Source organism: Callithrix jacchus, chromosome 1 (genome assembly GCF_049354715.1).
Source record: "Callithrix jacchus isolate 240 chromosome 1, calJac240_pri, whole genome shotgun sequence".
Taxonomy (NCBI): domain Eukaryota; kingdom Metazoa; phylum Chordata; class Mammalia; order Primates; family Cebidae; genus Callithrix; species Callithrix jacchus.
In genome coordinates, this window is record NC_133502.1 from 28584088 (window position 1) to 28599553 (window position 15466).

The following is a 15466-nucleotide window of genomic DNA, read 5'->3' on the forward strand; positions in this document are numbered from 1 at the left end:
GGTGGGACTCAGTGAACGGCTCCTGTGTGCCAGGCACAGATGCACAATGTGTGCACAGCAGGCTCATGTGCAGGTGGCCACGAGACAGGGCGACTCGTCAAGGCAGATGCAGCACGAGGCAGTGGCCAGCACTGTAGGTCTTAGGGACCTTGTTCCCCGTCCAGTACCGCGTAGCAGGGAGTGGTCGCCACACTGGCCAAGTTTTAGACCATTTATTCCAGAGACCCCAGAGACAAAAATCCTGGCTGCACCTCCCAGTGACTCCTGCAGCCACTGAGTAGAGGAGTGTTTCTGGAAACCGCTGTGTTGTGATGCAAGAGCAATTCTGTGGATGAGCTGGAGCTGGAGCAGCCAACCTGCTGGCCTGCTGACGGAGGTTCTGCGCTGGAGAACAGGCCCACGGGCCCTCTCAGTCTCGGAACAGTGTGGCCAGTGGTGGGGAGGCCAGGAGGGGTTTCAGGCAGAGCCTGTCCCTCCAGGTGGTCAGAGGAGGCCCACTCCCAACGGCAGTACATGTTGGGGCCACGTGGGCACAGAAGGTTTGAGGGTGGGTGGGAGAGGTACCAGCCTGGCCTGTGGGAGACCGTGGTGCAGATGCCAAGCCACTGCCGTGACATGAGACCACCAGACACTACCCAGAGAGTGGCCGTGAGCAAAAGGACCCACCCAGAAGCAAGCAGGGCCTTGGAGCAGCCATCCTGGGCTCAAATCCCACACTCGCCACCCTCGGCCTCAGACCAGGCTTCCTGCTCTCTAACCTCAGTTTTCTGTGCTAGAAAAATGTTGGGAAAGTGACACGTTCATGTGATCGTGAGGACAGAGGGTTAAATGTACACATCTGGAAACTACAAAACAAGCATGAAATGATGCTTTTCTTCGCTCCTGGAACAGAACGTCCCCACGCCCACGGCGGGCCCTGGTTACTGATGAGGATGGGGCTCCACTGGGCCCCTCTGGCCGCCCAGCTCTGCCTGGGGAAGGTGGGGCCGGGGTGGCTGTGTTCCCAGCGTGGTCACTCCCCTGCCTCCCCAGCAGGCCCCGGCTCCAATCAGGAGGCCTAAGCCAAGTGACAAGCAGCGTGACAGCAGCCGTCCCAGCTGGGCGTGGACTTTGCTCCGGCAGCCTGTCCCGCTGAGGACAGGGACATGGTACTCAGCCACACCATGAGACACCCACTGCACCTCGTCCTGCTCAGCACCTCCCTGGCTGGCCTCCTGCTGCCCGGGGGAAGCCGTAAGTGCCCCTCACCCTTCAGACTCAAAGGCAGCACCGGGGAGCAGGGAGGGGCGGCAGTTGGGGAAACCCTCTCATCTCCGCAGCCTGGACGGTGGGTGCCTTGGCCACTGTCAGGGGCTGGCCTCGGATGGCTGGGCTTGGCCTTTCTAGCCAAGGATGTCCCTGTGGCTGAGAGTCAGACGGGCAGATCAGAGGTCACAGAGGCAAAAACACAAGGACAGAGTCAGAGAGCAAGAAGGAGAGGGAGGGAGAAACAGTGAAATGGGAGACCTGGAGGCAGAGACAGAGATAGACAGGGAGACAGATGGGGGAGGGACACAGAGGGAGAGGTGGGGGCCAGGCAGAGTCAGGACAGTTGGCCATCTGCCACCACAGGGAGGATGGGAAGAGGGGCACCGCAGAGGCGCTCCCAGGGAGGAGGCTGAGCCGAGCCAGTGCCACCACCCTTGGACTGGCTCCACCTGGAAGGGGCTGCCTAGTGAACAGCTGGATTGGGGGGGCAGAGGCCCAGAAAGGGCAGAAGCCAGGCAAGGCTGGGGGCAACAGAGGAAGGGAAGGCCCCTCTGCTGGAGATTCAGGAGACAGGGACCCTCGGCTTGTGTGCGTCCTGGATAAAGTGGACAGGCAGGGGCACCTAGCGGACACAGGCGTGTGGAAGGAGGGTGTGAGGGAGAGATGGAGCAGGGGAAGACCCTCGTGAGGAGGAAAGGGGAGGCCCCTGGGAAGGCTGAGTGGACTCTCAGGCGTGGATAACTTATCTGAGGCTGAGGCCTTGCTGATCTGAATGCCCCCCCCCCACCCCCGGTGACACCGGAGCTCCAGCCACATTGCATGGGGGTCCTCTCCATCCCACCCTCAGCCTGCTGCCCCCTGAGCCCACCTCTCCCTGTCTTCCACACAGAACAGGACTCCCCTCCATGGGCTAATGTGTGGTTCCATCTCCCCCAGCTCCTCCCCACCCCTCAGGCCACACTGCCCTGTGCAGGAGCCCTGAGACCTCTGGACCCACGGAAGCATGACACCCTTAGCCGTGTGGAGCCGGCCTGGCCCATGACCACGCCCGTGGTGTCTCCGGGGCCAGCCTGCATCCTGGGAGGACATGGTCAGCAGCAGAGACGGCGCCAGGCTGTCTCCCTCCCCCACTCCGCCTCAGAGGCCTCAGCAGCTGTGCTCTGAGGTCGGTGGGACTGAACGCAGGTCCCAGAATGTCCCACTCAGGACCTTGCTGTGCACACTTTTTATTTTATAAAATCAAATACACATAGCACCTGCAGTCTAGCCTTGAAACGAACGTGGCTGTCCTGGCAGTCACGAAGCTCTTCTGGGGTGGTGGGGCCTCAGCGCTACTTGGCTGGGGCTGCCATGAGAAAGGACCATGGACCAAGTAGCTTAAAGCCACAGAAACATTTTTCCCACAGCTCTGGAGGCTGGAAGTTCAAAATCAAGGTGTCAGTGGGGCTGGTTCGTCCATAGCCTGGGGGAGGGTCTGCTGTGGGCCTGTCTTCTGGCGTCGGGTGGCAGCGCCTTGGAGCTGTGGCTTGTGGGTGCATCACTGTCACCACTGCCTCCATCGCCACGTGGCATTCTCATCACGGCTGTTTTTCTGTGGGTCTTCTTTCCTCTTGGAAGCACACCAGTCATTGGATTTAGGGCTCCCCCTACTCCTGTAAAATGTCTTCCCAACCAAATACATCACAAAACTTCTATTTCCAATTAAGGTCATGTTCTGAGGTTCTGAGAAAGACATGAATTTGGAGGGACATTATTCAGCCCTGTCCTGACACCTGTAAGTGCTTTTGCAATCCAACTTTTTATTTTAATAAAATCAGAACATGCACAGCACCTGCAGCGCCAGCCTCTAAACGGCTGCTGTTGACTGGCGATTGCTAACGCTACGTGACTTCAGTTCCGTCCTTACATTCAGCAAGTGAAATCCACTCTTCATGAGTTTTGACCTTACAGCTGAAACTTTTGCTTGCTGGTAAAACCTGTTCGAATGCAGCTGCTGACCGTGGAAGTCGCTGATGTTGCCACAGCAAACGCAACTGTGTGTTCAAAGATTGGGACACTCCTGACGACTTCCGAAGAACAAATGCACACAAGAAACAAAACCACAGGGACACAAACACGTGCTAGTATGGACACTCCGGAATGCTGATCTGGATTAATTCCATTCATGTCTTGAGACAAGTGTCTAAAAACCTTGTTACATTTTAATTTCGTTTTGCCAATCCCACTTTACTCACATCAGAAAATGCGGCCATGTGGCCAAGGCCCAACCTGCTCAGTGTGACTGAAACGCTGACGCGACTCAGAAGTGCCCAGATTCAGTCCAGAGGCCCGAGCCAGGCGTGCAGCCTTTCCGCCATTCCCTTAACAAATATTGGCTAAGTTCCGGTCGTGCCAGGGGACACAGCCGTGACCAAACAGGCCGAGTCTTTTTCCAGTGGAGGAAAGGATGAACCTGTCAACATGTAATGTCAGAGTGGGGTTAGACGCTAGCAGACAAATAGCACAGTGTAAGGGGATGAAGACAGAGGTGGGGGCACCTTCAGAGGGCGGGGTCAGGGAGGGCCTCTCATGGGGAGCTGGGGCCGGGCCATGCAAGTATCTGTGGAAAGAATGTTCCAGACAGGGAAGTGACTGGTGCCAAGGTCCTGGGGTATGAGTCTTGGGCTCAGCCAAGGTCAGCCTGGAGCCCAGTGTGGCAAAGAGACATGAATGAAGGCAGAGTTGAAGGTGCTGTGGCCTGGGAGCCCTGGCCGTGGGAAGACCCTGGGATGCTCTATTCCAAGACCACTGGGTTCGGGTTCTGGGTGGTCTTTGACTTCCTTGCATCATCCCTTCCATCCTGTGCCCACCACCTGCATCCTCCTCCCCACCCAGTCCTGCTCAACCTGCATTAGAACATCGAGGGCAAGGCAGAAGGTGGCCTTCAGACCCCAAGTGGAGCCCAAGAGGCCACCAGTCCCAATTTGGAAAACCCTGAGCCAGGCTTGGATAACTGGTCTGAGGCTGTGGTCATCCCAACGTGAGAGCCAAGCTCCCGAGGGACACGGGCATTCCCTGCCCCACCCCCAGCACCCTCAGGGACTTTTGTGGAGTGGGGTGGCATGAGGCTGCAGGTTGCAGCAGAGAGCCACGTGTGGGCTGTGTTTCAGAGCAAGTGCTTGAGCAGACATGCAGAGTAACGGGGCAGGGTCAACAAATAGTAAATCTAAGCCTACCATTGGTGGGATAATGTTGGTGTCACTTAAAAAATGGGGAATTTGGAAGGTAAAGTAACTGGAGATAGGAATGAACCTAAGATTTATTGAGCACCTTCTGTATACCAAACTCAACACTAGGAGTTTATACACTCTTTAAAACAACTCTAAGAATAGGTATTATTATTCTCATCTGCCAATAATTAGTAAGTGACTAAGATGTTTTCGAAACTCAAAATTGCTTGGTTCTGGAGTCTTGTTTTTAAATATTGGACATGGAGAGTTTGGAGCTCTGAGATGAGGGAAGGCATCTGTCATGGTGAGAGAGCTGAAAACACGGAGCTCAGGACATGTCAGTGGGGGAGAGATCAATTTGGAGAGTCATCTCTATAGTGGTGAGACATTGAGTTTTTCAGTGGAAAAAAAGTACAGAAAAAGACTCCAGAGCCAAGAAAAGAAACTTGCCAGTCATGCCAGTGATTTCATGCTTGCCATGAAATCAACTCAGTATTAAAGAAAAAAAAAGTAGAATCAAATAGAAAACTTTGTACTAAGCTTTTCTTTTTTTTTTTTTTTTTTTTTTTTGAAATACTAATCAGTGGTATTTCTTGAAAGCTGGCATATGTCTGTGTCCTGGGACTTCATACATTGTACTTCTACAGCTTGTAATCGAAAGAGCATCACAAATCACCACATAACGAAGAGCAGAGACCTTAAAGACAGTGAAGCCAGGCTGAAGGGGCACAGCTTGAGCCAAAGCACAGGGCAGAGTGGGCTGAAAGCACTGTGGGGGAGGGGATTCAAGGAAGGGGGCTTGGGTGGCCGTCTGAGCCGGCGTGAGCATGCGAGGAGGCTGATGAGCTGACTGGATGTGATGTGTCTATTTCTCCAGAGAAGGGTGCATGGGTCTAGAGCAGGTGCCTCATGCTGTACCTCATAGAGAACTGGGGGGAAGAGATGGCCATTCCCCTCCACAGTCCCCAAAGGGCCTGAGGAAAGTATTGATGAAGAAGCCAAACTCTGTAAAATATCTGAAGAGATTTATTCTGAGCCAAATGTGAGGGCCATGACTCATGACACAATCTTGGGAGGTCCTGAGAACATGTGTTCAAGGTGGTTGGGTCACAGCTCGATTTTATGCATTGTAGGGGAACAGATATCAATCAATAAGCATAAGGTGTAAATTGGTTCATTTCAGAAAGAGGGAAGGTGGGGGCTTCCAGGTCATAGGTGGCTTCAAAGATACACTAATTGGTAATCAGTTGAAAGAATTATCTAAAGACCTAGAATAATAGAAAGGCGTATCTGGGTTATGATAAGGGGTTGCTTGGAGACCAAGGTTCTTGTTATGTAGATGAAGACTCATAGGTGGCCACCCTTATTGGCAATAGATGGCAACTGTTTCCTCTACAGACCTTTAAAAAGTGCTACACTCTTGGCCAGGTGCCATGGCTCATCCTGTAATCCCAGCACTCTGGCAGATCACTTGAGGTCAGGAGTTCACCAGCCTGGCCAACACGGTGAAACTCCATCTCTACTAAATACAAAAATTAGCTGGGTGTGGTGGTGCTCACCTGCAGTTCCAGCTACTCAGAGGCTGAGGCAGGATAATGTCCTCCTGAGGCAGAAGAACGGCTTGAACCTGGGAGGCAGAGGTTGCAGTGAGCTGCCGTGCCACTGCACTCCAGGCTGGGTGACAGAGCAAGACATAATCTTAAAGGAAATAAAGGTGCTAGACTCTCGACTCAGAAAAAGACCTGGAAAGGTAAGGGGGTTCTCTACGGAATGTAGGCTCCCCTGAGACAGCTTTGCAGGGCAATTTCATAATATGTTAAAGAAATACAATTTGAGGGGAAATAATTTTTTTTAGGGCCTGCTATATGTCATGTGATCCTATACTAGAGAAGTCAGGTTGGAAACTGGTATCTCATCGCCACCAAGGATCTGTTTGGTCTTAAGTTCTCTTACTGTAGATGCTGGTCAGCTGTGCCTGAATTCCAAAGGGAGGAAGAAATAATGAGGCATGTGGGACCCCCCGATTCCCGTCATGGCCTGAACTAGTCTTTCAGGTTCCAATGGAATCCCCTTGGCAGAGAGGAGGGTCCATTCAGCAGGCCGGGGGCTTAGAATTGTATTTTGGGGCCGGGCGCGGTGGCTCAAGCTTCTAATCCCAGCACACTTTGGGAGGCCGAGGCGGGTGGATCAGGCGGTCAACAGATCGAGACCATCCTGGTCAACATGGTGAAACCCCATCTCTACTAAAAATACAAAAAATTAGCTGGGCATGGTGGCACGTGCCTGTAATCCCAGCTACTCGGGAGGCTGAGGCAGGAGAATTGCCTGAACCCAGGAGGTGGAGGTTGCGGTGAGCCGAGATCGCGCCATTGCACTCCAGCCTGGGTAACAAGAGCGAAACTCCGTCTCAAAAAACAAAAGAATTGTATTTTGGGTTTACAAGGGAGCGATCCGCCTTTTGTGATGTGGTGTGCTAAGGGACATTGCAGTTGGGGGCCCGGCGAGGCTGACCGGGGCTTCTCACGCTGTCCTCCCTGTCTTCCAGTGTTCCTCCGCAGGGAGCAGGCCAGCAACGTCTTGGCGAGGGTCAGGAGGGCCAATTCCATTTTAGAAGAGTTAAAGAAAGGAAACCTGGAGAGGGAGTGCATGGAGGAGACCTGTTCATACGAAGAGGCCCGCGAGGTCTTCGAGGACAGCGACCAGACGGTAAGGGCTGCGACTGCGGCTGCGGCCGGGCTAGGGGAGGGGGCTCAGCCCAGGGCGCCCTCGCCAGCCCCGCAGCTCCGTCCCCAACCCCCGGGGGTGTCTGGAGGAAGGCGCAGCGCGCGAAAGGGCTTTCCGGGGCGGGGCCCAGCGAATAGAGGCCGCGGCTGAGTCCTGCCCACAGGGACGTCGTGCCGCCCCGGCCGACTCCTTCCCGGCGGGGACTCGGCAGGGAGGGTGCGCCCATGGCCCCTGAGGGTCACAGGGCTTATACCAGAGGTAAGTCCATTTAAAAATAAAATGTTAACCTAAAAACCAATACTCATGGCCTCGGCCTGCGCCTCACCGAGCTGCGGTGAGCTGAGATCGTGCCCGCTCACGCGCGCAGTGAGAGCGCGCGAGGCCACCGTCCGGCCTCGGCCTCTGCGGACGCTGACAGCCACGGCCTACAGCGGCAGTGCGCAGGCGCACAACTGACGCCAGGCCACAAAACCCTGCGCAGCAGGACCCGCGCAGAGGCTGGGCCCCCCCAACCCAGCATCGCGCCTGCGCAGCAGGAAAACCAGCTGTGACGCCTGGCCGCGAACCCAGGACTGCGCCTGTGCAGAAGGAGCGCGCTGACGCCAGGTCGCGATTGCGCAGCCTCCGCAGCCCCGCGCGGAAAATGCTCGCCCCCTCTTCCCCGGAAGAGGCGGGGCTTCGGACGGACCTGGAAATGGACAAGGGGTCTTGAGGGGTTTTGTGGCCTCACCCCAGACCTCAGGAAAGGTGGCTCAGGACTCTGAAATGGAAGTGGATGGCAGTGATCCGGAACTGACAGAAAAGCCGAAGAGAAGAGAGTAGTCGGGAAGGGGCCCAAGCCAGAGCTCAGTGAGCAACAGCTAGGCCAGCCGTGGCTGCTGCCACCAGCCACACCACTGACTGTGGACCCGAATGGAAACTTCAGGGCTCCTTACAGGTCCCCAGCATAGGCCACCGCCAACGGTTACTGGGGAAGACCCCTGCAGCCTGTGACCACCTGACTGACGTCACCCTGAAGATCCATGCCAAAATAGCTGGGGAAGTTCCCCTTCTAATGATCCCTGCAGACTAGGGTGAAGTTGCAGGTTATGGCCGAGTCAAGGGATTATAAATCAATAAATAAACTCCCAGACGTATTTGGAGTCCAGGAAAATCTGGGAAACACCAAGAAGGGCGAGCTCAGCATCAACCCCTGCAAAATTGCACTGCTGTCTCCTGGCTCGCATGTTGCCGCATCCTTACTGTAGCCTCACAGGCAAGGAGACCCAATGTTATTTGAGTACTTGGACTTGATCCTGAGTGACTTTCTGAGAAAGCAATGTATCCTCTGCCTTAAGATCACCACATATATGAGAAGTTTTTTGGATGAGTTGAGATTTCTGGACATTAAACCATCATGATGAACATCATCCCAGGGTAGCAGGGGCTAAGCCTTTCATCACCTGCCACAACAAGGTGGGCATTAACTTATATTTGAGAATTGCTTCAGGACTCTACCTTAAAATGCTGGTTAGTGGCATTGATTGGATTTACAAAATTGGATGCCAGTTCATGAATAAGAGAATGTATTTGATTTGCCACCCTGAGTTCAGCACCTGTTGGTTCTACATGGTCTATGCAGACTATCATGATCTCATTGAAATCCGAGAAAAGATTACTCAGGGGTGAAGCACATCACAGGTAGTTCCAAGGTCACCCACCATCCAGATGGCCCAGAAAACCAAACCGATGGAGTTGACTTCTGCTCACCCTTCTGGAGAATCAGCATGGTAGAAGAGCTTGAAAAAGTGCCAGAAGGGTGTGACGCTGCCAGAAACTAACCTCTTTAGAACTGAAGAAACTCAAAAAAATTCTTGGTGATTTCTCTGTAACAAGAGCTTTTGAAAGTCTTCCACCTCAGCCCACAGCCAGGCTCCTTGATAAGCTTGTCAAGGAGTTCCTGAAGGTGACTTACATCAGTCCCACATTTATCTGTTATCACTTGCAGATAATGAGCTCTTTGACCAAATGGATCATTCTGAGAATGTCTCACTTAGCACTTTGACCTGTTTGTCATGAAGATAGCTGAATGTTTCCATGCAGCAACAGCAGCAGCTGTTGACAAACAAGACAAGGCCGATGAAGATGATGAGGCCACGTTCATAGGTGATAACTTCTGTAGATCCCTACAATATGGGCTTTCCCCCACAGCTGCTTGGAGTGTGACAATCAAATATGTTACCATATTTCTCATAGACTCACAACATCAAGGAAATACTTCTGCCTCCTGGCATGAAACTTGAAAACAAGAAAGAGAATATAGGAACCACTAATACAATGGAAAGCACAACATTGACACTTCTATCTAGAACATTTAAATTGTCCAAGTTGTGTGATTCAGATATCTTTGCATTTCTGCAAAAGATTAATATCTACTCTAATTCTTAATTAAGAGTTCCTTTTTATTCCTTGTTAGCAAATAAATGATTTGTCTCTAATATAAAAAATTTAGAATTTTAGCAGCTATTTTCAAATATTTCTTTTTTTTTGGCAGGGGGAGGAAGGCAGGAAGGAAGGGAAGGACGGTAGGGAGGAAGGAAGGGATGAAGGAAGGAAGGAAGGGAGGAAGCGGGGAGGGAGGGAGGGAGGGAAGGGAAGAAAGAAAATCAAGCAATGAAAGAGACATTGCCGACCTGGATCTAGAGGTTTACAAGTTGATTTCTTTTTTTTTGAGAGAAGGAAAGAAAAAAAATAATAAATAAAGGAGAGGAAGAAAGAGGAAGAGAAAGAGGGAGAGTAAATGGAAATATTGCTTTATTTTGAAAAAAAATGGGTATTAATAATGGCCAATCAATGTTTCATTTAAACTAATGGGTAGGTGTGATGTGGTATTGACAAGAATGTATATTTTGTGTATTTGAAGTGGAGAGCTCTATAAATATTTATTAAGTTTACTTGTTCTGGATCTGGGTTCGAGTCCTTGATATCCTTATTAATTTTCTGTCTCATTGAATCTAAGTCTCCTATCTGGGTGTTAGGATCGTTAGCTCTTGTTGTTGCATTGATCCTTTTACCACTATATCTTTGTTGCTTTAAAATCTATTTTATCCGATACAAGAATTGCAACTCCTGCTTTTTATTTATTTATTATTTATTTTTGCTCTCCATTTGGTTGGTAAATCTTTCTCCATCCCTTTGTTTTGAGTCTTTGTGTAACCTTGCATGTGAAACAGGTCTGGATGTAACATGCCGTTGGGTTTTGGCTGTGTCTTTTGATTGGGAATTTAGTCAATTTAAATTTAGGGTTACTGCCATTTGATGTTGACTGGCTGTTTTATCCATTTGTTGGTGTAAATTCTTCTTTATGTTGGTGCTCTTTACTTTTTGGTATATTTTTAGAAAGGCTAATACTGGTTGTTTCTTTCTGTGTGTAATGCTTCTTTCAGAAGCTCTTGTAAAGCAGGCCTGGTGGTAATAAAATCTCTGAGTTCTTGCTTGTTCATAAAAGATTTTATTTTTTCCTTCAGTTGTGAAGCTTAGTTTGGCTGGATATGAAATTCTGGGCTGAAGGTTCTGTTCTTTGAGGATGTTCAATATTGGCCCCCACTCTCTTCTGGCCTGTAGAGTTTCTGCCGAGAGATCTGATAGGCTTGCCTTTGTGGGTAATCTGACCTTTCTCTCTGGCTGCCCTTAGTATCCTCTCCTTCGTTTCAACCCTGGTGAATCTAACGATTATGTGCCTTGGGGTTGCTCTTCTTGAGGAATATCTTTGTGGTGTTCTCTGTATTACCTGGGGTTGAATGTTGACCTGCTTTGCTAGTTTAGGAAAATTTTCCTGAATAATATCCTGAAGGGTATTTTCCAGCTTGGATTCATTCTCTCCGTCGCATTCAGGTACACCTATCAAACGTAAATTTGGTCTTTTCACATAGTCCCACATTTCTTGGAGACTTTGCTCATTCCTTTTTATCCTTTTTTCTCTAATCTTTTCTTCACGTTTTATTTCATTAAGTTGGACTTTGACCTCTGATATCCCTTCTTCTGCTTGAACAATTCGAGTGTTTAAACCTGTGCATACTTCTCGGAGTTCCTGTATTGTATTCTTCAGTTCCATTAATTCACTCATACTCCTCTCTAAGTTGTCTATTCTCAATAGGATTTCATCAAACCTTTTTTCAAAGTTCCTAGTTTCTTTACGTTGGGCTACAACATGTTCTTTTAACTCACCGAAGTTTGTTATTATCCATTCCTTGAAGAGTGATTCTGTCATCAGGAGGCACTCGTTCTCCATCAAGCCTTGTTCCATTGTTGATGTGGAACTGTGATCATCTTTAGAGGGAGAGGTGTTCTGATTTTGAGTATTCTCAGCTTTTTTACGCTGGTTTCTTCCCGTCATTGTAAATTTATCCTCCTGTCATCTTTGAAGTTACCAACTTTCAGATTAGGTCTCTTGAGTGGACATCCAGGTTGTTAGTTCCCAGGGCCAGAGCAGTGGCGTTAAAACTGATGGTGCTTTTCTGCCCAGGATTCTCCTGTCGGGCTTCCTTCTTGTTTCCGTAGTAGGCGACTCTGCCTTCCCGGGGCTCCAAACCTCGGTCAGAAGGGGAACCGGTCCGTTTACTCTGCGCCGAGCGCTGGCGACTCGTGTGTTTCCACCACTGGGGGATCTTCTGCTCCGTGAGCGACCAGACTTTGTCTGAAAGTGTGGCGTCCTCTAGTTCTCCGCGCCTTCCCTGAGAGCTGCAATCCCGGGATGTTAGCGATCGGCCATCTTGGATCGTTCCCCAAATATTTCTTATATATACATTTTTTCTCCCACTGGTAGAATTTTTCTTTAATAAAATAATGCTGATTCAAGTTTATGTTTAACTCCGCATCATTTCTCAAAAACTTTTCTTCTATTATAGCTATGCTATATTTTATCATATGATGCATTTATGCTTCTCACAATTTGGCCATGTAAGTTATTTCTAAATATTGCTTTTAGGAAAACACATATGCGTGCATTTCTTCTAGATTATTTTCTAAGAATGGCTTCTCCAGAGAGAGAGATGATGGAATTAAAGGTTATCAACAAGTTCCAATTCCAGATAAGATGAAGAAACCACATTCCACACCGTCTCTCCCACTAAGTGTAGCTCCAAAACATGGATAGAATGCACGTAGCAGCTATTTGAGGACTCTAAAAAGTAAATTGCATTGTACTGAGGAATAAGATTAGAATTAGAAGTACTATATGATACAACTGGCTGTGAGTTTATCATTTTTTCCTCCAGTCTTCCAGACATCACTTGACATTTATAGGATTTATACTGTAAAACCATTTATAAAAAAAACAATGGACCTTTATAGGATTCTCAGCAATAGCAGAGTACACTTTATTTCTGCCTGCGGAAAATTCCCCAAGGTAGACTGTATCCTGTGTCTCAAAGCATACCTCAATAAAAAGATTGAACTCACATAAAGTATGCTTTCTGACATAATGTAATTAAACAAAAAATTACCACCAGAAAAATAACTAGAAACTTCCCTAAGTACTTGGAAATAAACTCACACATGTATAAATAATCAGTGAGTCAAAGAGAAAATTTTAAAAGAAGTAAAAAGTATTTTGAGGTAAGCAAAAATGGATATGAACGTAAAATCTGTGGGATGCAGCAAAAAAAGCAGTGTTTCAAGGGAAATTTATAGCATTAAATGCTCATATGGGAAAGGAAAGAAAGCCTCCAATTTACATAAGCTTCCATTTTAATGAAGAAAAAGACAAAAGGAAATTAAAAAAGCAGAAATTGAATAAATTGAAAACAAAAATAATAGACAAAATTAATAAGCTAATGAAACTCAAATAAGACTGACAGAAGAAAGAACAAAGTAACTATGTTGGGAGTGAAAGGGGACATCACTACAGAAACTGCAGATGTTAAATGTACAATAAGAGAATACTTTGAACAACTCTGCATATATAAATTGGGATGATATTTGAACAACTTGAATGAAAGGGGCCTGTTACTCAATACCACAAGCCACCAAAACCTACGCAAGATGAAAGAGATATCTGCCAATTCAATTCTTAATTAAAGACCTTCTGAATAGTAACGTTCAGGTACAGATGATTTCACTGGTAGAATTTTACCAAACATCTCAAAAAGAATACCAATTCTATATGATTCTTCTAGAAAATAGAAGAGGGAACATTTCTCAGTTTGCTTTAGGCCAGCATTACTCTGATGGCAAAATCAGACAAATGCCAAAAACAAAACCACCCTATATCACAATATCTCTCATGAACCTAGACATGAAAATCCTGAAAAAAATGTTAGCAAATTGAGCGCAGCAATATATTTTTAAAAGAATAATAGTACACCATGACCAAGTGAGTTTATCTGGGGCACACATGGCTGGCTCAATATTAAAAAATAATTATGTAATCCACCATATAAACAAAAGAGAACACCCACATAATCATGTCAATTGAGGCAAAAAAGAAATTTGGCAAAATTTAACGTCCATTTATGATTTTATAAAAAACTATCAGAAGAATATCAGTAGGAGGAAATTATATCACCATAATAAAGCTCATCTGCAAAGAATCTACAGTTGATGTTACCCTTTAAGGTGAAAATTGAATGTTTTCTTTCTGAGACTGGGAACAGCACAAGAATGTCCATTCCCAACACTCCCAATTCAACATTATACTAGAAGTCCTAGCTATAAAGAAGGCCTTCAATAGATCAAGAAAAAGAAGTAAAGTTATCACTATTTGAAGATAACATGATCATGCATATAGAAAATCGTAAATAATTGAAGGGTGAAAAAACTTGTTTTAATCCATTCTCATGCTGCTATGAAGAACTGCCTGAGACTGGGTAATTTATAATAGAAAAAAAGGTTTAATTGACTCACAGTTCTGCGTGGCTGGGGAGGCCTCAGGAAACTTACAATCATGGCAGAAAAGGAAGTAAACATATCCTTCTTTACATGGCAGCAAGAGAGAGAAGAATGACAGCTAAGCAAAAGGGGAATCCCCTTTAAAAAATCAGATCTCATGAGAACTGTCACCAGAACAGCATGAAGGACCCACTCTCATGATTCAGTTACCTCCCACTGAGTCCCTCCCGCTACACATGGGGATTATGGGAACTACCATTCAAGATGAGATTTGGGTAGGGACGTAGCCAAACCATATCAATGCTCCTAAAATTGACAAATGAGTGTAACGAGGTCACACAATACAAAGGCAGCACACATATTTTAATCATATTTTTATGTAAGCAATGTACAGTTAGTTGTAAGCCAAAATTTTTAAAATGCCATTTACAATTGCTTCAAAGACAATTATATACTTGCATGTAAAGCTAATACAACATATACAGGATCTTTTTATCACGAAATTTGCAAAGTTCCAATGAAAGTCTTTAAACAGACATAAGTAAATGGAGACACATACAACATTCATGGACTGAAAGACTCAACATATTAAGATATCAATTTCCCCCAATTTGATCTATAAATGCAGTACCCTGCCAGTCAAACTTTAGCAGATAGAGACAAGTTGATTTTAAAATTTATATGGAAAGGTAAAGGAATAGAATGGCTAAAACAATTTTGAAAAGGAAGAATAAAATTGGAGGAGTCACACTATCTGATTTTAAGACTTATTATAAAGCCACATTAATTACAGAGGTATGAATGGGTGGCATTTGTGAAGAAACAGACACATAGCTCAGTAAAACAGAATAGTGAGTTCAGGTGTAAACCAACACAAATATGGCCAGTTTATTTTTGACAAAAGTACAAAAGCAATTCAATAAAGAAAGAATTGTCAGCCAGGCACAGTGGCCCACACCTGTAATCCTAGCACTTTCATGTAGGTGGATTACCTGAGGTCGGTTGAGACCAGCCTGGCCAACATGGTGAAACCCTGTCTCTACTAAAAAAGTACAAAAATTGTCTGGGCATGGTGGTGTGCACCTGTAATCCCAGCTACTTGGGAGGCTGAGGCAGGAGAATCACTTGAACCTGGCAGGCCGAGGTTGCAGTGAGCTGAGATGACGCCATTGCACTCCAGCCTGAGCAACAAGAGTGAAACTACATCTCAAAAAAAAAAAAAAAAAAGAAAGAAAAAGAATTGTCTTTTTCAACAAATGATACTAGTCTCAGTCTGTTTGTGCTTCTATAAAAAAAAAATAGCTCAGACTGGGTACTTTATAAACAGAATAAAGTTATTGCTCACAGGTATGGAGGCTGGGAAGTCTCCAAGATCAAGACACCAGCAGGAATAGGGCCTGATGAGGGCCTGGTCTGTG

The 15466-nt window shown here is 47.1% G+C and overlaps 1 protein-coding gene and 1 long non-coding RNA gene across 3 annotated transcripts in view; one reads left to right on the top strand and one right to left on the bottom strand.

Moving 5' to 3' along the window:
* Nucleotides 1-1105: 1105 nt before the first annotated feature.
* Nucleotides 1106-15466, top strand: part of F10 (coagulation factor X) — a 28427-nt gene continuing 14066 nt past the window's right edge. For both annotated transcript variants that reach the window (XM_002742546.7, XM_078335457.1), the window contains exons 1-2: nucleotides 1106-1233; nucleotides 7003-7163. In XM_002742546.7, the coding sequence (XP_002742592.2) occupies nucleotides 1146-1233; nucleotides 7003-7163 (249 nt within the window). In that variant the 5' untranslated portion in view covers nucleotides 1106-1145. The remainder of the gene's footprint in view (nucleotides 1234-7002; nucleotides 7164-15466) is intronic.
* On the bottom strand, nucleotides 2943-7635 carry LOC108590940 (uncharacterized). The gene is made up of 3 exons (XR_001910678.4): nucleotides 6969-7635; nucleotides 6017-6131; nucleotides 2943-3700 (listed from the first exon to the last, which is right to left on the bottom strand). It is a non-coding gene; the product is annotated as an uncharacterized LOC108590940 (long non-coding RNA).